The sequence below is a fragment of the Panthera pardus genome, unplaced genomic scaffold (assembly GCF_024362965.1).
Source record: "Panthera pardus isolate Hobbes unplaced genomic scaffold, ASM2436296v1 HiC_scaffold_20, whole genome shotgun sequence".
NCBI classification, from domain to species: Eukaryota; Metazoa; Chordata; class Mammalia; order Carnivora; family Felidae; genus Panthera; species Panthera pardus.
The window spans coordinates 17,784,085-17,808,520 of record NW_026526766.1 but is presented as its reverse complement, the minus strand read 5'-3'; the positions used below and the strand labels follow the sequence as shown (position 1 = coordinate 17,808,520).

The following is a 24,436-nucleotide window of genomic DNA, read 5'->3' as shown; positions in this document are numbered from 1 at the left end:
TGCCTCGCGGCGAGGCCCACAGCCGCCTAGCTCCGAGATCACCTGGTTCTACTCTCGGCCTGCGACGTACTACATACGGGTATGTCTGAAGAAATGTAAGGACTTGGCAGTGTCTGGTGACAGCTTGTTTGGAGGGTGTTGGCCTCTCTGAAGCGATCAGTGATGACTATCAAGTCCACGGATGACAAGAGCCCAATACCTCACTGGTTGCTACTCTCAGCTGCTTGTGCTTGCCCCGAGGAGAAGGAAACGCTGAGGTTGATATTGACATCATCGGGGCAGACGAGCACCTACTAGGCAATATGTCAAGTTAGCCTCAGGTGTCTTTCTTTCTCGTGGTTTTTTTTTCCCAACACATTAAATTGCTTCCAACAGGTTACGTCGCTCAACCTCAGGGCACAAAGGCCAGCCCAGGGGAGCACAGATGTTTTCGGATTTGTTTCAGGCACACCCCTCGCTCAGCATTAGGACTAAGTTGCACAGGAGAGAGAGAGAGAGAGAGCAGCCGCGGCCACATGCTCCCGTTTGCAGGTGACTTCCGCCTTCTCCTGTCTAAGGAGAAGCGTGCGGCCCTGCGTTCCCGCGAAGCTAGGCCTGCAAACGCTGGCTGACCTAATTTAAAATACGAGCTCTCGCTGAGCTCCCTTTGCATGAAGTTCTTCCAAGCATTAGCTGTTTCTTTGTTTGCTCAGTTCTCATTTCATAAAAAGTCACCCATCTTTGTCCAGGCCCGGTGACCTCCATCCTCTCCCTCCCCAAAGCACGTTTCGTCTCCTGCTAGCCTCTGCCTTAATCACTTTTATTTGTGGGACACTAGGGAGGGGATGGTAATGCTTAGAGTCGGGAAGAATATCAGTGTTTAAAAAATTATTCTTATTACGATCATGTTTAGATGAAATATGGGGCTTGCCATCAACAAAATTACAAAACAATTCCACCGGGAGTCCGGACCGTTCAGGGCAATTCATCTACGAAAAGGCGAACTTTAATTGTTACTCTTGGCAGCAGTCTAAGAGAAGAGTGGAATATGATACTAAATATTGCCACGTGCAATAGTAAAATGCTCTTTCCTCCTTGCCAGAGCACCGTACGGCCCCCTTCGGACTCAGGTTTGGATCTGGGGAGTTATTCGAAATCCTCTGTTTCCCCCTCTCCAAAACCAACAGAGGTTTTCAAAAGAGTTGCATTTTTTATTAGAACCATTCGCTCTTTTTAACTTGCCAAAAAGGGATAAGTAAAACTAAGGCTTTTATTTGGGTTAAAGTTGATTCCTCAGCTTCATGGAGGTCAATGCACTTGGTCTGTGAACCCTCTACCAAAAAGTTCATCGCAGCACTGACCCCGCCAAGGTTGTATTGTGGACCCTTCTTCCCCCTCCCCAAACCCACCTCCCAGCCTCGTGGATTTATATAGGAAGAGCTGGCAGGGTGTGGAGGCTAATCAAAATGAAACGTACCCCTATGGCAAAGTACGTCCTGGATTTTCTATGACAGACAGCTGACGTTTCAAATATTTTTAATGCTGCACATCACAATGGCTGTTTGGGGATCGAGTGTCTTGATCTGGGCTTCAGACAATGTGATCCCAGCACGTATTTACAGCTCTTTAGATTACAAGTTCATTGAACATAGCTGCACCATATAGGTTTATGAGTATGGAGAGGTCCTTGATAATACTGAAAAGCAGAGGGATGTTTTTCTTTTTCTAAAAACGGAGTGAAGTCTTCGGTGAAGATGTTAACCAAAGACATATTGTATATGGCACAGGTTATCTGATACATTTACAGGTTTGGGCTAAGCATGAGACTATAATAAGCCATTTGCAAGTAGTTTTTTGTAAATTACATTTTACATTTTCAGCATGGATATATGCATACATTGGGTATAATTTCACTAAAGACATATTAAAACCATATTTAAGAAATCATAGGTAGATAATATTATTCAGCTTCTAAAATGTTTAAGTTGGCGAAGTTAGGGCCCAAAAAAGTAAACGACTCGCCCAGGATTATTCAACATGTTACCGATGAGCCGAGGACCAGAATCTCAATTTTGAACTAGATATTCCCTATGATATGGGATACTCTTTTTCACCCATAGGGATATATAATGATACCAAGACTATTTGGGAGTAAATTTAAGTCTGCAGATATAACCAAGAGTAGTCTTTGTTGTAACTTAACTTAATGGCTTAAAATTGAGGTCATGTGAATGAAGCTTTAGGACATCTGCTTTATGTAATGATTTTCTTTTTATTATAACATACGTTATGGATGACGACGAGCAAAATGGCTACCATTACTAAGAGAGTTTGAGGGAACTATAATCCTCAGCCATGAGAAAAATAGCACTTATTACATATTGTACATAAATGTATACAGACTGTGTGTTATAAAGCTTCCTAAGAACTTTTCATTTATATAAAGTGATGTCTTAGAGTTAGCTGTTGTGGAAGCTTAAAAAGAAACAAAAACAAAATGTAGAGAAAGCATGGCCTACCAACTAATAGTGAAAATAAACCAGTGAGTCTTTAAGTGGAAGCAATCCCTACAGAAGATGAGGAATTTTTAAATACATTGGTACAAATACCACTCAGATAACCAATGACAGTGATAATAAACGAATTAAAAGCCCCATAGGTCGACTATACTTGGATGGTTGTCTTTTAAGAGATTGACCTATGATGTGGGAAGCCAAGGAAATCTGCCTTCTATGTGTTGTTTGAATTGAAAAAAAAAAAAAAAAAAAATGAACCTGCCTTTTCTTTACTAAAAGGGCAAGCTCCTTGTGTGTCGGCACACAATTTCAAGTTTCTTTTCAGGGATTCTATTTCCTGCTCTCCATTTAAAATGGGGGGAGGGAGGGGCGGAAATAAAAATATTTTGCCTGTGACAGAATATGAAAGAAGTTCTCACCCTTAAAACCCGCAGCATTGGTTTTCCAGTCATTAGCGTTCAAATGTCCTGCACGGGAAGTCCTGACAATAACATGCTGCACGTCTCTCCAGGTCAGAAACGGACTGGGGAAAGACAAGGTAAGAATCATTGTACCAAAAAAAAAAAAAAGATGGGGGAAGCAGAGAGTCACAAGCAAATTAAAAAAGCAAAAGCAGAATGGCGAAGTACTAAAAACAAAGGGTCAGTGATTTGGGGTCGGGGTGAACAAATGCGGCTCTGGGTCTCAACGTGGAGAGGTGACGTTAGTCTGAGGGAGGCAGAGAACGTAACCTTAAATTTAGGAAATACTGTGGTATTGGTCAGTTGTAACTCGGTGTTTAAAAGGGTGAGGATTTCCAGTTTTCCTCAACAAAATGGCTCCCGGTTCGGGCCCGGCCATCCTTGATGTAAAAGCTTGCGTCGGAACCTGAAAATTACCGTAAGCTAAAGCCAACGCTGAAGTCTCCTGGAACATTCCTCGTCCAGCTATACAGCCAGACAATCGCTTGCGTAATTTAACAAAGAACTAGCAAGGGTTAGCATTTTGCGTGTACGTACAGGATAAGGAGAAAGCCTCAGATGAACCGAGTCCCTGTCGTCCGTGTTTTCAAAGAAAGAGAATTTAGCGTGGAGCCCAAAGCTGGGCCCCAAGACATAGGTATGGGAGTATCCTTAACTTGCCATAAGTGATTATTATATTAAATCGCTGGATACCTATTTCTTGCGACTGTTAGCACTGAAGGCACAGAGTCACTGAGTAGAGAAGTTCCTTTCATTGGAGAACCTCGACGCTACTCATAAACCTACAGAAAACCAATCCCAGTACGTGTGCGCAAAGAGCATCTATCTACTGGAAAGCGTCTGACTCCATGCACGCATGAAATTCTGATCAAGATGCTTATTATTTCCGTCTTGACTGTCAGGTGTGACAAGCTTTTACTTAATTGGGAAACGTGGCCGTTATCAGGCAGCTTGGGTACTTATTTTTCACCTGCCACCTTCATTTTAGAAGGATACTTGCCAAGGATGGGCCAGAACATGGAGGGGAGGGGGACAACGATCTGAGGTGTGACAGGAGCAAGTTGCAGTCCCTTTGGCCCCTCGTATGCAGCCCACGGACGCTGGCCTCTCCCAGGCAGAGGAAAAACTGGTGTCTTAATTCCAGCTAATTCAACGATGGAGCTGCACGCGGCTTCACTTCCTACTACGTGTTCCCATCACCCTTGCCACATACACGTTTTTGAGAGTGGCCTCCTAACAAAGGGGGCCCAGGGATCAGATCCTGGCTCTTTCATTTTCCACTTCTGTGAAATTAACTTCTCGAGGTTTCAGTGTCCACATTTAGCATGTGGACGCTAAGATCTATTCCACTTCCTTATACTGACGGAATCAAAGTGATGCCAAGTACTTATTTTGGTGCAAAATAAGCCATCAAGAGGTGGCAGACAATACATTCTGCTACGTGTTGAGCCACGGCTCTCATTTGGTGGCTTGAACATGAAGGAGATGGGGAGAAAAAGGTGCTATAGAGTTCTGACACCTTTTTGCTATGCCTTCAGATGAAACCTAAAACACATAGTACTGCCATTTCCAAAGTTTTCAGAGGGGGCAGGATTGGATGTAGACGATTTTGCAAGGTTGCGTTAACAAAATAACTAATTACTAACGAAACGAAAACCTAACCTCATGAATTTGAAAAATATAAGAACACCGAAAAATGACTTAGTTCTGTTTTGCTTTACCCAACATTTGCTAGGGACCAATTTTAGAACCTGACAACGCATGAAACTCTGGAGGAAGGGAGGGAGTTGGTTTGAGGGGGGTCCAGGAGGCAGGGAAGTTTCACTTCTAAAACAAATAGCACGATCTGGCCCTTCGCTGACTGATACCGAATCCGCCATAAGAATTCAGTAAACTCATTGTGCCATGGTCAAGAAAACTAGGAAAAGAGTCAAGGGATAATTCTACTTCTGAACTCGAAGGTCGACATAAGATGTTTTTCCTGATCTGCCTGATACAATGTTAATCTCCTTTCAACTTTCCCAGTGTCGTGATTTGAGTGAGGAAGAATTCAGTAAACTCATTGTGTCATGGTCAAGAAAACTAGGAAAAGAGTCAAGAGATAATTCTACTTCTGAACGGGAAGGTCAACATAAGATGTTTTTCCTGATCTGCCTGATACAATGTTAATCTCCTTTCACCTTTCCCAGTGTCGTGATTTGAGTGAGGGGCAAACGCAACAACAACAAAAGCTCAGTCTGGCAAACCTTTCCAGACGCTTCTTTGTGGTACAGCATAATCCTCTCAAATGGGCATGCTTGCTTCGCTTTTCTCCATGAGCAAACAGCAAGATATATGCAGGTGTACTCGGATTTGATAAGTATGTCTAAATCCACCTAGGGATTTTAAAATAACATTTAACACACAGCTAAAACTTCCACACTTTATTACTCTTTATGGGGGGAGAAAAGAAAAGACGAGAAAAGATGAGAAAAGACGAGAAAAGACGAGAAAAGACGAGAAAAGACGAGAAAAGACAAGAAAAGACAAGAAAGGAAAGGAAAGGAAAGGAAAGGAAAGGAAAAGAAAAAGAAATGAAACCAGTTTCCTATGTTACTTATCACCAGGGCAAGATTCTTTTGGAAACATCAAACACAAGGTTCTGACCATTGGGAGGCCATTTCCCTAGTGGCCCTTAGCACTAAAAATATAATAATGATGATGATGATGATGATGATGGGGATGATAAAGGCAGCACGGGGAACATTTATCTTGTGACTTAAGCAGTTGTATTCAGGCAGATTCAGGAAGCCTCCTGCATTCAGTTCAGCCTGAAGAAATCAGAGTTACTTGCTCTCACGCTGAGTTGTAAAAACTAGTTCTTCTTGGAGTACTTGTAATTAGAAGGAAGGAATTAGCTTCAGGAAATTGAAACTACGCATGGAAAGAAGGAGGCGTTCAGATAATTTTACTCTGGCATTTGATAATACGCAACTTCAGAAATCGTTTAATTTCAAAATGTCCCGTATTTCACCAAAGTGAGGAAGTTAATACGGGAAACCGATGGATTTTCCATCAGTGGCACTGCTACCCGTGGGAGGGGAACTAATTAGCTCAGGAAATAGCCATAGGTTAATTTGCTGGTATCCGGAGAAGACTTGGATTTACAGGGACATCTGATTCGCATTTTGGGACTTATTTGTATTTATGCTCTCAGGGACGTTGCAGACGTGAAGGTATCGGACTATGAAGCTTCTGGGATGCCACACACAGATCGAAAGAGACGGGAAGGCTGCAGGCCCTGAGCTGGGAACGTCACAGTCCACGGCGCTGCAAGTAGGGCCCCCTGAAACTTACCCCTTCCGCCCATGACCCTGGCCCCACATTCCACTGGCTTCTGAACGTCAAGACCCCTCTCACTTCCAAGAATAGAAGATGGAGCACTAAGAACTTTGGGGCAAACGATAATCAAGAGGCCACAAGTATAACTGACCTGGAGGAAAAGAACAGTTTCTCTCCATTCTGAGCCTGGGGACCACGGACCCCATAAAAAGCCACAAGGATTTAGGCCACACACACCCCTTAGGTTTCTTCCTGGAACAACTGGCAGTCACCTTTAAATGACAGTATGCGGTAAAAGGGCAACATTTCCAAATCCCTGCAACATGTGGCTAGCTACCTATGAGCTTTCAAGGCAATAAAATATACTTGACTTTCTGGAGAGTTCTGTATATGTAATCTTTTCCTGGTAGGAAGCTTTGCATCGTTCAGGGACCTCGAATTACTAGCCAACATTAAATGAGCGCTTGGCCACGGCCAGGTACTACATGTTGTGCGTGATTGATTGATTGATTGATTGATTTGAGGGAGAGGGGGGAGAGGGAGGAGAGGGAGAGGGCAGAGGGAGATGAACAGAAGGAGAGAGAGAATATCTTAGGCAGGCTCCACGCTCAGCGTGAGATCACAACCTGCCCTGAAATCAAGAGTCGGAGGCTCAACCAACTGAGCCACCCAAGTGCCCCTGTACGTGCATTATTACTGTGTAATCTTAAACATCTTATGAACATAAGTAACATTTTTATTCCCATTTCACAGACGACAAAACTGAGACACAGAGCTACACATAGTCACTCTAGCACATACAGGTAGTTAGTGGAAGGATGACAATTCCAACCAGCTGCCCCTGGCTGGCGGTGGCTTCTATGCTGTCATGTACTATTTAAAAGCACCTCCAGGTGGACCCCCGGAAGGCAGAATGAACGGACGCATGTTGGTTCGCTCGGGAGTTCTTCGACAATGGGATCAGGAAGCAACGTGTGGCATGCCGTGTCCTCGTGGTCACGCTATTTTCGCACCTGCACTCTCTCTCTCAGCTCAGTTGAATTTTGATTCTCTGGCTGAATTTTGATTACCACAGAATTCAGAAGAGTCTCGAGTCTTAATCTGGGTCTTAGGTTCCAAAGGCTTAACTTTGGCATACTCCCTCGAAGGTGAATAGAAAGATACCAAACTAGGAAATATATGATTTTTATAATAAAATACAATATTATATGCCTGTACTGGAGAGCAGAACGTGATTATATTATTTAACTTTATGGTCATGAACTTGTCACCTTGCTTGACATGCTCACACTTTGATGTGGTTTATAGTTTGGCTTTTCCAGTCCGGGAGCTGCACCTGAACCCCAGCACAAACACTTCTCGTTTCTAGCAGTAAAAAACAGGATAATTAGTGACACCGTCACTACCTGGTATCTGTATTCTGTTTTTGTTCTGAGCAGTTCAAAGTGTTTGATGGCCTCAACAGTAGGTTTAGTCCTCAACAGCAGGACTGGGGCGCCTGGGTGGCTCAGTCAGTTAAGTGTTCAACTATGGCTCAACTTACGAAATCATGGTTTGTGAGTTCGAGGCCCGCCTCGGGCTCTGTGCTGACAGCTCGAAGCCTGGAGCCTCTGCTTCGGATTCTGTGTCTCCCTCTCTCCCTGCCCCTCCCCTGCTTGTACTCTGTCTCTGTCTCTCAAAAAATAAATAATAAAAACAACTAAAAAAAAAAAAGTAGGCTGTATCCCAAGAAAGACATTTTTTTCTAGTGCCTTTTGCCGGGCCCCTAAATTCTACTGCTAATACTTAAAGTAAAAAATCAAAACAAGAGTTTTCTTGGCTAATTATGCACATGTGAACGTCCAACATCGATCTGTACTTGGTGGTCCTTAAAAAACAAGGACCTTGAATCTTGAGTGACTGACTCACTATTATTTCTTAAAAAGAAAAAAGGGGCACCTGGGTGGCTCAGTGGGCTAAGCGTCTGACTTTGGCTCAGGTCATGATCTCCCACTTTGCGAGTTCAAGCCCTGCGTGGGGGGTCTGTGCTGACAGCTTGGAGCCTGGAGCCTGCTTCAGATTGTGTCTCCTTCTCTCTCTGCCCCTTTCCCGCTCACCTCTCTCTCTCTCTTTCAAGAATAAATACACATTAAAAAAGAAAAAAAGAAGTAACCTTCCCTTGGTCCCCTCCGACAGATCTATCATCACAGGCAACTGATAATAGGGACAACAGGTACACATCTTGATACGGAAAGAGAACTGATCAATGAGAGTAGCAAAGCAAAACCAGAGGATGAAAACTGTTCCCTAACTGGGCAATCTTCTTAACATACAAGACCGATTCTGTCTTATACAATGATGGAGTAATTTCACGAACCAGTCCTATGGGGAAACTACATGACCGGTCAGCAATCATCCAGTTACCTAGACATTCAACAAAAAATCCAACACAAGACCGGTCTTGTTTTATGATCCTTAAGACCATGGAAAATAGAAATGGGACCAAGTAGCCACAAAATTCACGCCGTCGTCTGGACGCTAAATCAATCCGCGATTGTGGGAGGAGATTCACGGCGAGCTAAAGCAACAAAGATGAGACAGAAAATGTCTAGAGCCTGCTGACGTTGGTCCAAACATTATCCCGACTGTACCCAGTGCATGCCGAGGGTGACTCAAGAATAAAACACCGACCCTCCAACAAAGGAAACCGATATTCTTTTGTCAGGTTAATGAAGCCACAGAAAGGATCATCAGGTTGTCAACCCCACGGCACACAGGAGGATATACTGCTCATGGGAGTGCGTTTGGTTTGTTCTGTTTTGTTGTGTTGTATTGTGTGCTCTACAGTAATTCAAAAGTTCCAGGCGGGGCACCCGGGTGGCTCAGTCGGCGAAGCGTCCGACTTCGGCTCAGGTCACGATCTCGCGGTTTACGGGTCTGAGCCCCGCATCGGGCTCCGTGCCGACGGCTCGGAGCCTGGAGCCTGCTTCGGATTCTGTGTCTCCCTCTCTCTCTGCCCCTCCCCCACTTGTGTTCTGTCTCTCAAAAATAAATAAATGTAAAAAAAAAAAAAAAAAACCACAAAAGAAAAAAAAGTTCCGGGCCAAAAACTGGGTGTCCTAACAGAAAACACAGTTAATTGTACCTCCAGGTTTGGAAATGTGACTTATATTGGCATCATTTGGACACCTACTTATGATCCATCCATACCCGAACCAAAGCAGGTAAGATAAAGAAGATTGGTTCAGGACCACCCACGTCAAATTTTTATTATATTCTCTTGTTCACACCAGCCATCGATTACCTGAATTGAGTATAAACTAAAGGTCTAGAAACTGGGTCTCTAAACACACTTAAGAGAAGATGGCCCCTGATTTACAAAGAAAAATTCTGCCATTTAAACTGAAGTGTCTTCTTTTCCTTTGTAAATCCTGGCTTCTGCCCAGGCTTTGTCATTACACCCAAAGCACATCAATTAAGTTTTGGGCAGCTTTACAAACAAACGGCATTTTGTCTGTAAGCTCAACAGTCATTCCCTTGAAACACTTTGCTACATCAACTCTTAGGGAATACAGTTTGATCAACGGTCAGACAAGGGTACACTAACCAAGACATCACATGCATTGAAGTCAATTCACCATAAATGAAACTTTGTGCAAGTTCTCCGTATACACTCAATCCTCTCCAGCATTGTGACCCGGAGGCTGTAAATGTTGGCCAAGGTAAAGGCCTCTCTCTCTTCACGCGCCCCACAACCTGGAATCGAGGCCTGACCCTCATTTTTCGTTCCAGACTCTGCAATCTCTTGACGTAGACGAGATATGACAGTATGAGAGCTCCCTCCCAACGCTTATCCCAGTCAAGCTGTGAGAAACCCACTTGGCGGTAAGGGAGCCGGAGAACATCTCTCACTTCCCCTTTTTTTGCTAACTTTGCCGGCCGTCCTGCGCTCAGCGTGAATAAATACACAGTTCCCAGTGAACCGACTTAGTCCGGCAGGAAGACATTGCTATCCCCATTAGTTTTATTTCTAATTTAAACTTAATTCTCAGCAATAATGATAAACATGGCCGCCAATCACATGAGCATGACGAAGGTATGGTCGGGAAGACGTAGGTAAATCGTGACCCGCTACCTAATGCTTCTGTAACGCTAGACAATTAACTGCGCCTCCCTGGGACTCCCGTTTTCTCAGTTGAAATGTGGAATTGGTAACACACACACCGCAGGGTGGTTGCAAGAACTCCAGGTAACGGACGGAGAGTGCCTGGCGCATGACAGACTCCCAAAGACAGCAGTCATTACGATTTGTTGAGACGCACAACCTATCATCCCGAAACAAGCCAGAAGGACAACTTTGAGTCTATGCTAGCATTTGATGACTCTCCAGTTAATTAAGCTCTTTTCTCCTATGCCTAGATTTTGACAGTATGTTTTTTAGTTCCTGTAACAAATGAGCAAAATAGCATTTTCAACACGTTGGTACATTTGTGCTTAGTGAAATAATAATGCCACTAAGATCTGTCAAAAGGATCTGGTTTTAACAAGCCGATGGCGGAGGCAGCAAGCTGACTTGTTGGGGAAACAACTGTTCGGCCCCACTGTGATGGTAAGAAATCCCATTTGTGGGAATATCTTCCCTCTTGACAGTGGCCACTGATGGGATGTAGAGGAAGGTGAGATGTTCTTTGGGTTGACGTCGAAGTTGCCATTTGGTACCGAATATTAGGACGCAGACATAGGTGCACATACTTATTCACTTAACTGGACTGCTGGACTGCAGTGTTTTTCAAACTTTTCTACCAGACTTCAGGGATCTGCAGGGTTTTCACCTCAAAAGCCAGCAGCTGAACCCTTGGACGGGCAGCAAAAATACTTGGCCGCAGCTCTGTTATTACTATTATTGTAAATTACAGCATTTTCTCTCATTTTTTTCCCCCTGTTGAATACAAAGAATTCAAGTGATGCTTTTCTACGTGCTTATCAAAGAAGTGTATTTTTAAACAGCGATGTTCAAGGTTCACCTTTGTTTTAAACTTCAGTGAAAATCAGTAAGCATTTGAGATTCTAGAATTTTAAGTAAATGTTATTCTATTTTAGAAACTCCTGGTTTATGATGTCAAGTCCTAGCCGTCTTTCTAATTATTGGATGTCAACCGTAACAAAGAATATTTTTAAAAGCCCTTATACACTGCGCACACACACGCACCAGGGGCAAGATCAACTAAGATTAACAGAAATCTATAACAAAAATTTTGGAGGGATTTCCAAATCCCTGATGTGACTGGAATAAGAAAAGTCACGTTTAACGTTTCCATACTTTAAGAAAACAAAGCTGTCTTGGCATCTAAAGGAAAGTAGAAGGGGGAAGAAGTGAAAAAGACCCCCCCCCCCCCACAAAAGCTAAGCCTTGTTTCCCCATCTACCTCCTGAATTAAAGACCCAGAATATCTATCCATCGCCCAAAAGCATATGTGTGTGATTCTCTACTGGACATGTTCTCTTTTTCTCTTTTTCTTTTCAAGGCAGCCCAACCATTAAACTCTGCTCTCTCCTATCCCTCTTTTCAGAGTCTCAATTCTTAGAAACTGTGGCAGGAATTAGGGGGTAATTTCCAACTTTCTTTTTTACTGCCACCCTGTCTCTACACGTGAGATGCCAAAATTGTGTCCCCCCAGATGCCCCACGAGTGACAGGTGCACATGAGACAAAGTCTGGAGTAAGGGAGTGGAAGAGGCAGTCTGCGGGGCGTTTCCAAGACAGACCTGCTTTCCTGCTACAGCCATCCCTCAATTCTCTGTCACTCTCTCCTTCCTTTTACCTGAACGTGGGTGTGATGGCTGGAGCTGCAGCAGCCATTGGGAAAAGATTAAGAGGGTAACACAGACGCTGGTCTTGGTAGCTTTGAAATTTTTTTTAAAGTTTTATTTACTTATTTTTGAGCGGGAGCGGGGGAAGAGGGGAGAATAAGTGGGGAAGGGGCAGAGGGAGAGGGGGACAGAAGATCCGACAGGCTCCAAGCTGTAAGCGCAGAGCCTGACGTGGGGCTCGAACTCACGAACCATGAGATCGTGGCCTGAGCTGAAGTCAGACACGCTATTAATCTACTGAGCCGCCAGGCGCCCCGGTGGCTTAGAATTTCTTAACCGACATCTTGACGTGTGGATTTCTTGCTCTATCAGCTATACTTTCTTGGTACTGAAGGTAATTCCTAACAGATGGATCTCCAAAAGTACTGAGAATTGGATGGCATTTATGGAGTCTCACAGTGAGCCAGGTGCACTGTGAGAAGTATTATATTCATTATTTCATTTATTGCTCATGGCAACCCCGAGAGACAGATAATATTACCATTGTTACCACCTAAAGAAGGACACAGAAGCAGAGAGAGCGTCAGGATCCTGCTCAGGGTCACGTGATTAGCAAGAGCTAAACCTGGCCACAAACAGGCTGACTCTGGAGTCTGGCTCCGATCTATTTCACCACCACTGTCTTTGACTGGAGGAGGGACCATGAGAGGAAGAGCCCGGAGCAGTGCTTGTAGGGACCGGCTGGCAAAACTGGTTTTGACAGAAGGGTTGATAAATGATCTTCTCCTCACCTAGCATTCCTCACTTTGGATGGATCTCTGCCGGGATCTCAGAATTGACCAAGGGGTTTTGGTTTGTCATCTGATCCTTCAAGGGCAAGTTTGAGCAGGTCTGTGCTTAGATGCTAAGCAGGGCAGGGATAGCATCACACCTTTTCTGAAGCCAGAATTGAGGATACGCTCATTGAGAATCAAAAAAAAAGAAAAAATAGGAACATAGGGAGAAAGAACAAGTAAAGGAAATCTAAGAGGGTAGTGCAAGGGACAGGAAAAAGAAGAAAAGAGAAACAAGAGAGAAAAGAACAGAGAAAAAAAATAATATGGGGCCTGTGAAAAAGACAGTGAACAAAAAGGGAATACACTGATAAACAAGGCAAGCTGAGACGCCCAAATAGAAGCTGAGAGAAAGCCTACAAGCACCATAAAGTGGTATTAGCAAAAGGAAAGTTTGCATTAGAGGGAGTCCATTGATATGGATATGGTATCGTGGAATTGGTATCATGGAAAATTGAGTTAATCATATCAAATACAATTGTGAGAACTTCCCACCATTTAAAAATATTTTTTTTAACGTTTTTATCTATTCTTTTTGAGAGACAGAACATGAGCAGGGGAGGGGCGGAGAGAGAGGGAGACACAGAACCCGAAGCAGGCTCCAGGCTCTGAGCTGTCAGCGCAGAGCCCGACGCGGGGCTCGAACCCACGGACCGTGAGATCATGACCTGAGCAGAAGTGGTACGCTTGACCTACTGAGTGACCCAGGCGCTCCCGCCATCATTCTGTTTTTGTTTTTGTTTTTGTTTTAAGGCAAATCATCAAGAGAGGACAAGGAAAGACAAGGTGACAGATCTGAAGGCCAGGAAACAGAAAGTCACTTCAGGATAGAAGCTTTGTCTGCCTCTGAGGACCAGCACGTACTGAGTCTTAACTATTTACTTATCAGGTTTCTACTGGTGCTTTACGGCACAGTTCTTCACATGACGTAGGCAAAACAAGCCATCAGGCGGACAATGTCATTATTCCCTTTTTACAGATGTGGAAACTAAGGCTTAGAAAGGTTACATCTCTTTCGTAACATCATGCGAGGAGAACAAGAACCGGCCTTTGCATGCAGGCCTCTCAGACTCCAGGGCTCCCACGGTAGGCTTTGTTAGTCACCAAAATCCCACCTGATTAAAAACCCCCAAGGTAGGCTCGAAGGACTCAATGTGCTTCAGGAAATACTAAGGATTGCATCCCCTACGCTCTTCCTGATACGTGTGTGTGTGTGTGTGTGTGTGTAATTTCAAACACAAATAAAAAATATCTTAAAAGCTGCTGTTTAGAAATTCAAACCAAACCAAACCAAACAGAATTTCTGCCTTGAGTCTCTCTGCAAAGCTAATTTCAGGAGACAATGAAAGGAGAGTTAGAACCACTGACAGGAGAGGCGCCTGGGTGGCTCAGTCAATTAAGCTTCTGACTCTTGACTTCTGCTCAGGTCCTGATCTCACGGTTCGAGCCCCGCAGCACGCACGTCAGGCTTTGCAGTGACAGCGCGCAGAGTCCCCTTGGGATTCTCTCTCTTTCTGCCCCTCCCCCACTGGTGTGCGCGCTCATGCGCTCGCTCTCAAAAGAAATAAACTGAAAGACAAAAACAGAAACACTGAAAGGAAACAAGCCCAAGAATTGTATACTAAGCTCCTGTCCTTCATGAGTAAATGCAGAAGCCACACGTTTGTAGGAGCAACAAAGTAAACCAACCTACCCTCACTGCAAGCACACACTCTGAAAACCAAAATAAAGCAAACAAAGAGCTTGAAGATCTATTTCAGCTGATGAATAAAGAGGTCAAAATTAAAAAGCCTAGAATGGGTAGTTGTTATGAAAGACCTACTGATCGCTCAAAAATAAAACAAATGTAGAAGGCAGACTTAAGAAGTCTTTTTTTTTTTTTTAATTTTTTTTTTTTAACGTTTATTTATTTTTGAGACAGAGAGAGACAGAGCATGAATGGGGGAGGGTCAGAGAGAGAGGGAGACACAGAATCTGAAACAGGCTCCAGGCTCTGAGCTGTCGGCACAGAGCCCGACGCGGGGCTCGAACCCACGGAACGCGAGATCATGACCTGAGCAGAAGTCGGACGCTTAACTGACCGAGCCACCCAGGCGCCCCTTAAGAAGTCTTTTAACACAATTCTTTGGAAAAGAAAAATAATGGCAAGAAATAAATTAAATTGTTGCAGATTATGACATTAAACGTGAAGAAATGAGCATTGGGGGAACACTAAATAAATGTAAGCCAAGTTCAAATAGCAAGGAGTCAAGGGGGAGAACCCCTACTACAAGATATATTTATTTTTAAATATCAGCTTTATTTTAAAAGTGAGATCTGAAGAACTATTAAAATTATTTTAAAATCCTTTTTTTTACCTAAAAAATGAAATATAGAAACTAAAAATTAAAGAAAGGGCAGCGATTTTTCCACAACACACACATACACACACACACACACACACACACATCTGGATGACAAAATTAGTTGCAAACAATACAACATTTGAGACATAAAAACACTGAAAAGCACAAGGAAGCACAATGTAGCTGAAAGATGAGGCACTGTCTATAATGAATATCTAACAGCATGAAACGTTTCCATCAAAATGTGTGGATCAAAGACTGTACAAAAAAGTCACTGGGAGACCCACACTACTGAGGTAATGCAATCCATTTATTTCAGAAGTACTATAAAGGGTTTGTTTACATAATGGATATAATTTAATCACATTAAAACTTATCTCCTACAAAGAGTAATTTCTTTTTCTTAAGAATCCATGGATCAACTACAGAGTTTTGAAAGAAAAGTTGCAGACCTACCGAGCCAAAAGGAAATCTCGGTTGCCTTAAGGAAAAACAATACCTCACAAACCGCTAGTGTGGTTGGTTATCTAACCTCATTATCTGACCACAACACAGTGGAAAGAAAGGTCAATAATAAATCTCCGTAGAAACAAAGTTTGTTAAACATTTAAAAGTATTATTCTCAATTGTCATTCTATCAAAGAGGAAGCCCAAACATCATTAGAAAATAATGGCAGTCAGCCAAAAGTGTGTTCAGAGGTAAATGTAGAGCTTAAAAAAATCATACTAATGTAAAAGGAAAAACAGATGAACCATGATTCAACCAATAAGATTAATAAGAGAATGAAGAGTGTTCTTAAGGAAGGATAGATATTAAAGCGATAAAAAAAAAGACAAAGGAAAAACAGGAAAACTTTGTTACTGATTAACAAATCCAAGAACTGACTTTTTGAAAAACAAGAATAGCAACAAAACATCTAACAAAGAAGATAATATATAATATATGTATCTTATATTAATATCAGATATATATTAATTATGTTATATATAACATAAAATATGCAATTATATTACAGTTCTACATAGAACTGTATGTAATCATTGGTTAATAAATTTGAAAATCTTATGAAATGGACATGGTTTGGGAGGATATAGATAAAAAAATGAAAAATTTATCAAAGAATTATTTTTTAGAAAAGGCTTTAGGGACAGATCGTTTCCTTCAAACTTATAACAACAGTGATCACAAATGTCTCCAGAGAAGACAAAAAGATGCAACATTTCACAATTTATTTTGTGACTTTAACATCACTTGATCAAAAAACAAAACAAAACAAAACAAAAAACAAAAACTGGCAGAGATAGAGGCAGAGTATTTATCGGTCAAACCAAACTGGGGTGAGAAGCTTAATTCTTCCTTTAATATCTACGCTACCATATTCTTGAGGGATAAATGGGGGACAATAAAGAAAGAATACTTTAAAAGATTCTCTTTATATTCCGTAAGTGCACAATTAATATTTTCCAGTTGCTATAACAATATAGAACACACACACACACACACACACACACACACACACACACGTTATTCAGTGAAAGAAACTATAAATCTCACTCAGGAAAATAAACACAAAGGCATATATAAAATATCCTAATGCTAAACCAAAAGCATACTAAAGAACCAAATTTCATTCATAATATAAGCAGAAATAATATTTAAAAAACTATTATCCTAATAAATCACATAAATAATTACAATAATAGAAACTAGATACTAAAAATCTCAACGGATACTGAGAAAACACCCAAGTTCTATTTTTAACAAAACTTTTGTAAAGCCAAAAATGCTGTACAGCCACATGAAGAAAAGCAGACATCTGCAAAAAATGAAACAACAGTTCAAAAAAAGAAGAAGAAAGAAAAGAAAAAAAGAGAATCCAGAGAAAATCTGGAGCTAGACATGAAAGCTTATTGTCATTCTCGGTACTTAGTATTTTAAATGGTAGCTAATATAATAGAAATACTATTTATGATGTTATCAGCTTCTGTATTTGTAATACTTTCCATATGCCCACATGTATTTAATCCTGGCAACAATTTGGTGATCCTGGGTTATTATTACCCCAACTTTCAGATGAAGAAACTAAATTTAACAAGGATAAAAAACACCATTTTCCCTTGTTCAAGGCAACTCAGGTAGTAACGGGGTAGAGGTAGGATCGGAATTGAAAAGTCAGCCTGACTGCAAAACCTGAATTCATAATAACCAGTTTGGGGATAAGAAAAACAAACCTAGAAAAAACTCAAATGAACAGAGATAAGTGTTACTATAGTCAGAATCCGCGTATATATCCACCCGGTCACAAAAAAAAACAAGGTAATGAGTTACAACATAATGTGAATTAAAGGGCCAGAGAAAAGAAAAACATAAAAAAAACCCCCCAAAAAACAGTATCTCTGTTATCTAAGAGCAATAACTAGTTAAAGGCATAATGGTAACAGCAAAGCATACAAATATTTACTATTCCAAAAAATAAATCTAAATCTAAAAGTATGGAATTAAATACAAGCCCAAGATGTTATGTTGCCAATAAAAGATCTGAATAATTCAGGGGCAGATTTTCTTGAGCGGGAAAACCAATGGTTATAAAGAAGCCAAGCTTCATACAGTTGTCAAACACTGTCACTGGGGTTGTTTTTGGAAGCACGGCAAAATGGTTCTAAGTTTTTCCTGGAAAAGCAAACAGGTAAAAAGGCTTAAGAAAATGTTTAAAAATTGGAGTGATCCAGTAATGGCAAAAGAATTGACAGAATGATACACAGAAAACTCTAAAACAGACCTTAATAAATTCAATGACTTGAGCATAACACAAATTGTGTTTGGAGGCAGATTACTTAACACATGGCATTGAGTAGATAGATCTCTATAAAAGTTCAACTTAGAGCTTCATGCCCAATGCCAAAATAAATCCTACTTGGTCAGACATTCATGCTGAAAAACGCAATGAGAAAACCCTAGATGAAAGTGGAAGTTGGTAATTAAGACTTAGAGACAGGACTCTGAGATAGGAAAGGACTATCTAACCTGAGCTCTTAACTGGGGGCCCATGGATTACTCTGGGGGTACGGCAAATCCCCTGCCATCTGTGTGTTTGGGCTCATTTTAGGGGGAAAACATACATAGCTTTCATAAGCATGCGTAAGTTCTCCAGAAGTTACCAAAAGATGAGTCATGGCTAACTGACAAATGTATAAAGGGCACAGATAATTGACTAAATAAAAACGAGGGCACCTCAGTGGCTGCATCGGTTGAGCAGTTGAGCGTTCAACTCTCGATCTCAGCTCAGATGATGATCTCACAGTCTGTAGGATCGAGCTCCACATAGGGCTCCGTGGTGACAGCACGGGGCCTGCTTGGGTTTCTCGCTCTCCCTCTCTCTCTCTCTCTCTCTGCCCTCCCCCACCTCCTCGCTCATGCACAAATGCACTTTCTTTCCCTCTCAAAATAAATAAACTTAAAAAAATCATAATGAAATAATGAAGGAAAAAAGTTCCCTATATCAGAACAATCTGAAGCAAACGACAAATTGATAAAATATTTGTAATAACTATGGCCAGGGGTAATATATAGAGCATAGAGTGATAAGAAAAATTAATAAGAGATCAGTAGTTTGTAGAGGATCCACAGCATTACCGCCTTTGTGAGTGACTTGGAAGCATGTCTCTGAAACTCAATTTGAATATTAGTTTCTAGAATTCAGGAATTTCTCAATACCTGATTTCCAACAAGGGGACAAAGGTAGCACCCACAAAGACCTAAGACCTTCTTTGATCTAATCTTGCTTGGCTGCAGGTTAGAGAAAGCATTATGTGGTTAAAATAGGTAACGAGAGGGCACCCGGGTGGCTCAGTTGGTTGAATCTGACTTCAGCTCAGGTCATGATCGCAGTGTTCCTGAGTTCGAGCCCCGTGTAGGTTCTGTGCTGACAGCTCAGAGCTTGGAACCTGTTTAAGATTCTGTGTCTCCCTCTCTCTCCACACCCTTCCCTTGCTCATGCTCTACTCTCTCTCTCTCTCAAAAATAAATAAACATTAAAAACATTTTTTAAGTGGATGACAAAAAATAATGGAGGAAAGAAGACAGAATGAACAACAGATCTGAAGGGAAAGTGACATGCAGATTGAAGACAATAAACCAAAATATTTTCAAAATAAATACATTGTATATGTCAAGAATATTTGGAACCAGCATCACGGTATTAGGATTTATTGTTTATTCAATCATAAAACAGTTGCTGAGTTGCTGAAAGTCAACTGTGTAGAGAGATTTTTGATTTTTGTTTCTATAGTTCTATGTGATTTGTATTTTTTTTTTTTTTTTTAACAAGAGTTTGTATTACTTGAGTGGTAATAATCTGATTTTAATGTGGTCCTATTGCTAACAATATTGGTGGTTATAGGATTGCTCTTCTGCGATCTTTCAGTGTTAAATATTTAGTGCCAATGGAATCAGTGAAAGGCTGGCAACCTAATTTTGCCAAAGGACGGCATCATTTCAGACAAGTAAGGCTTTATACCAAAATGGTGCCTAATGTCCAAATAAGTCACCTAAAGAAAAAAAACAACAACTTTATTTTCAAAATAACCTACATTACATTATCAATATTATTTTCCTGTGCCCCGTGATCCTTGAACACTCTCACTAAATAGCAACTCTACAGACCAGATGGTCTCTGGGCAACCTTCCAATGTTATGATTTCTCAAACTGATCACAAGTATTTGATATGCCAGGTATGGTGTTGCCTATAATAGAGAGTTCTAGCACAATGAAAATTATACAATTGAATACATCTGCTATGGCAATGAGGCTATTAGATGTCAAGTCCAATGACACCTACATTCAGAGCAATGAATAAGAAATACAGCATGACTAATGTGATCACTCCCAGATCATGCTCTCTCCAGGAAGCTCCCTCTTTCATTCTTTCAAGTTGGGTAGAAAGGTTTCCAATAGCCAAATAACAAGCAGACGCCTCTGAGAGCCTGTGTTAAATTTCGCTCAATTCTCTTCCCTCCCTCCCGACCTTCCCTGGTTGTGTACTGAGTTTTTCAGATAAACCAGCCTGTCTACCAAAAATGGAAAATTGAGGCTTTCACTGGATTCTGGAGGAACAACTTTAAACTTCGAAGGGATGCCTAGCTTTCAATCATGTAGGGGCGTGTTTCTAAATATTGGCAGAAATCTAAAAAATATGGATTATTTCTCCTCATCGTTTGGCCTGCTGTTATCTAAGGCTTGGTCGTGGTGACAAGCATTATTGGATAAAAAAGGGTTAAACTCAGTTAATGCTGCAAACAGTAACTCAGTAATAACTCATAAAAACCATGTATAAATTGGGTCACCCTTATGACTCTTGTTTCAGCAAAAATGCTATCATCTCATTGGTGGCCTTGCCTGCTCCTTTTCTTATTGGCCATTATTCACTCCTCCCTACCCTTAGTACGCCATCGCTTTCTATCACAATATCACCCTTTGTTTTCTTTTCTTTCTTTCTTCCTTCCTTTCTTTCTGTTTTTTTTTTTTTACTTTTTAATGTTTATTTTGAGAGAGAGAGAGCATGCGTGTGTGCGCCCGCACGCAAGTGGGGGAGGGGCAGAGAGAGAGAGAGAGAGAGAGTCACGCTCTGAAGCAGGCTCCAGGCTCTCCAGCTGTCAGCACAGAGCCCGATGTGGGGCTCGAACCCACGAGCCATGAGGTCATGACCTGAGCCGAAGTCGGACTCAACCGACTGAGCCACCCCGGCGCCCCAGATGTATTTTAGATCTAAGCACGGTGCCGGGCGCACACACGGAGTTACATCAGAATTATGATGCTAACGATTGCAGCAATGACTGTAAGAGGTATTGCAATTTCCCAGATGGGGAAAACATGTTCCTTTCAAAATACAGAAATGATAACAAGTATGACTCAGTAAGTATTTCTCGAATGAATCAATCGACGTTCAGAGTTAAGACTACATTTGTTGGCATTTACACCCCACTACCAACAGCTACCCGGATACTTATTCATACTTCTGAATAACTAAAGGGAGACTTCCGTCTCTCCATTTATTCATTTACTCACTACACAGATTATTTGGTTGCTACTATGTGCCCAGCATTGTTCTTGGTGCTGCTGGGTCTACTGCAGCAACCTGACTTTCAAGACAGCTTACAGTCTAGGGGGTTTTTCTTACTGTGATCTGTGGGCCACTTGCAATGGAATCACCCAAACTATTCTGAGAGCTTCAAAATCTACATTTTTAAACAAGATTCTGTAGGACTCATACACACTCAAGCTGAAAAAAGAATCTTCAGAGTAGAGCTCGAATCCGTTTTCTGTGAAGTCCTCCTAAATCACTTCTATGGAAGGTTTTGTCACCCTGCTCCAAACTCATGGCGCTTAAGCTTCACGGCCGCCATTTGCAATGAACCACGTCTTGTGACTGCTCTTAAAACAGAAAGGAGATGTGGTTCTGGCATCACATCACCTTGATTTCAACGTCCAGATCTACCGCTTACCACCTGGATACCCTTCTAAGCCTCTTTCCACATCTGAAACAGGGAGATAATGCCTACCTCATAGCAGTGCTTTGAGGACTAACTGAGACAACCGATAAAAGCCCTCAGCTCAGTATCTGGCATAGAGTGAGCATTCGGTGAAAGCTGCCTGCTGTTTTTATTTTTCATCTCAGTTTTTGATTGTACCTTTTTTTGCACTCCCATGCACTATGTCCACACTCAGTTGAGGCCAACGGCAAGAAGACTCCTTTGTCTCATCTATAGCATATTGTGGTCAGGTGCACTGTGACTTTATGGGCTAGAATGACACTAACATTATTTTTTCTGGGATATGCAAAGAACATAGAACTTTACTTCACTTGGGTCACACATACGGTTACTCAGTAAGGTTGAGAATCATCGCAAATAGAGAAATGAAAATCCAAGATGTTAAGAAATGAGCCAATCTTCTCAGCACAAAGTGTCTTTTTTTTTTTTGTTTTTTTTTTGTACAAGTTCTCTTCCAGGTATCACACTTGATTTCACTATGAATTTGTTGCTTTGAGCTTTTGACAAATCAAAGGCCATAATCAGCTTGTTGGGGTCAGAATGAATAAATCTTCATGCTAGTGAAATGACATGCTTGTCAGTCTGTCATTTCTGCTTCTCTTATTTACGTTTCCATCATACGGACGGCAAAAGGTATCATGATGAAGATTCTTCCAAACCAGAGAAGAAAGAATGCTGGAATCAGCAAAATACAAAAAAATAATAGTGTCACTAGGAACAATTATCCTCTTCTGGACTAATGAAACAAAAATATCCTAGAAGTAAGAAATTATAGGTGAAGACCATGCGGTTTATATGCAAGACTGATTCAACACTCAGCTGAAGAACACCTGCCACAAAAATAGCGTTGAGGGGCACCTGGGTGACTCAGCCGGTTGGGCAACCGACTCTTGATTTCTGCTCACGTTGATCTCACATTTTGTGAGATCAAGCCCCGCCTCGGGCTCTGTGCTGACAGCACGTAGACTGCTTGGGATTCTCTCTCCCCCTCTCCTGCGTGCATGGGTGTGTCCTCTGTCTCTCTCAAAATAAATAAGTTTTTAAAAAATAGGGTTGAGTTTTAACTGGGTTTCAAAACAGAGTTTAGAAATATATCTGAGAATGCCCGAATACAAAGAGAGTGATATTTGATGAAGCCATACAGGAAGTCATTTTGCAGAAAGTACTGAAATATGCCTTGATTAAAGTGATTAAATTAGCAAACTATTATGTGAAACTGTACTGGACCCGGAAAAAAAAAAAGCAGCTTCTCGTATTCTTAGCAAGAAAAATTATATTTGATAGTATTTGGGGTGTTACCATAGACACTATCAAGAACAAAAATTTCCTGGCAATGCATAACATCCACAAACCTTCAAGAGATTCAATTTAAATACTCAATTTTACATACTTCTTGAAAACCCACTAATTCATTAGATTTTCTAAGCAGTCTTCTGGGGTAAGTGAATAAAAGTCAATTTGCTATTAACACACTATTTAAATTACAGCGCATGGCAGTAGACGAGCAATTTATAATGTAAATAAATCCTTATTCTTTATTTTCTCTCTCTTTTTAAAAATGTAAGTGGTCTCAGCCATTTACAGCAAGCATGATCTTAGTGAACAGCACTTGCTAAGGATTAATTAATTAATTAATTCTAAGGCTAAATTAATAAGTAATTAATAGATTGCTGGAGGAGCCAGTGCGCCCAAACACAGGTCTTATTATAAAACCTGTCGGCCCAGGGATCTGGTCCCATGGGTCTTTATGCTTCTTTCAATTCTCAGAAGCCCATGGAAAGAAAAAAGGGTATCTGTTTCAATAAATGGTGCGCAATCCACCCAAGAGCTCAGCTAAGAAACTAGAACTCAGCCCTGAGGTTTTCTTCCCCCGCCCCAAAGCACATTATCTAATTCATTCCCTGGTTGCTCTACCCGCTAAACAAACGTCAGATTGATCCACTTTTTTCTGTCTCCATTATTGTCGTGCTGACCAAGCTACCTTAATCTTTCCTGAACTATGGCACTAGCTTCCAAAATGGCGCTTGCTTTGCTCTAACACCAACAGCTCTCCAAGGAGAAGTTGGAATAATCTTTACAAATTTTAATCAAATCTTCTCCTTTACAGACTCCATAGACCTCTATCATGTTTACTTACTATGACACCTTATGTGATCTGAACTTTTCCAAATCTCCAGCTCATACTAGTCCTGCATATCTTCCTATTTCTCAAAGCCAATAACCGTATTCCAGTTATGTGGTCTTCCCAACTTGCTCCTCCCTCTCCCTGGAATGCTCAGTCCAGTTCTCCACAAGGGAGCCTTCTTATATTTCAGGTCTCAGAAAAATGTCACCTCCTCCAAGAGGTCTCTCCATTGCCACTCTAGACAAAATGGTTCCTTTCATCAGATTACTCTCCAGTATTCTACTCTGTTTATGTTCTTCTTAGTACTTATCATTTGGTTTCCTAAAGACTGCCTCGCCAAATAGGGCCAAAGTTCCGGGTATGTCAACCCAGCATTCAATGCACAATGTCTAGCATAGATATTGACAACTAGTAGACCATTAATACATGTCTACTGAATGAATGAATGAATGATTCCATCTAAGCTCTATGTTACCAACACCATATTTTCTCTACACACCTTACGGAGATGAGAAAA

The 24,436-nt window shown here is 41.4% G+C and overlaps 1 protein-coding gene across 3 annotated transcripts in view; it reads right to left on the bottom strand.

Moving 5' to 3' along the window:
* PCSK5 (proprotein convertase subtilisin/kexin type 5) overlaps positions 1–24,436 on the bottom strand; it is a 444,612-nt gene that overhangs the window by 205,168 nt on the left and 215,008 nt on the right. For all 3 annotated transcript variants that reach the window (XM_053907817.1, XM_019463577.2, XM_019463578.2), the window contains exon 10: positions 2,915–3,018. In XM_053907817.1, coding sequence (XP_053763792.1) covers positions 2,915–3,018 — 104 coding nt within the window. The remainder of the gene's footprint in view (positions 1–2,914; positions 3,019–24,436) is intronic.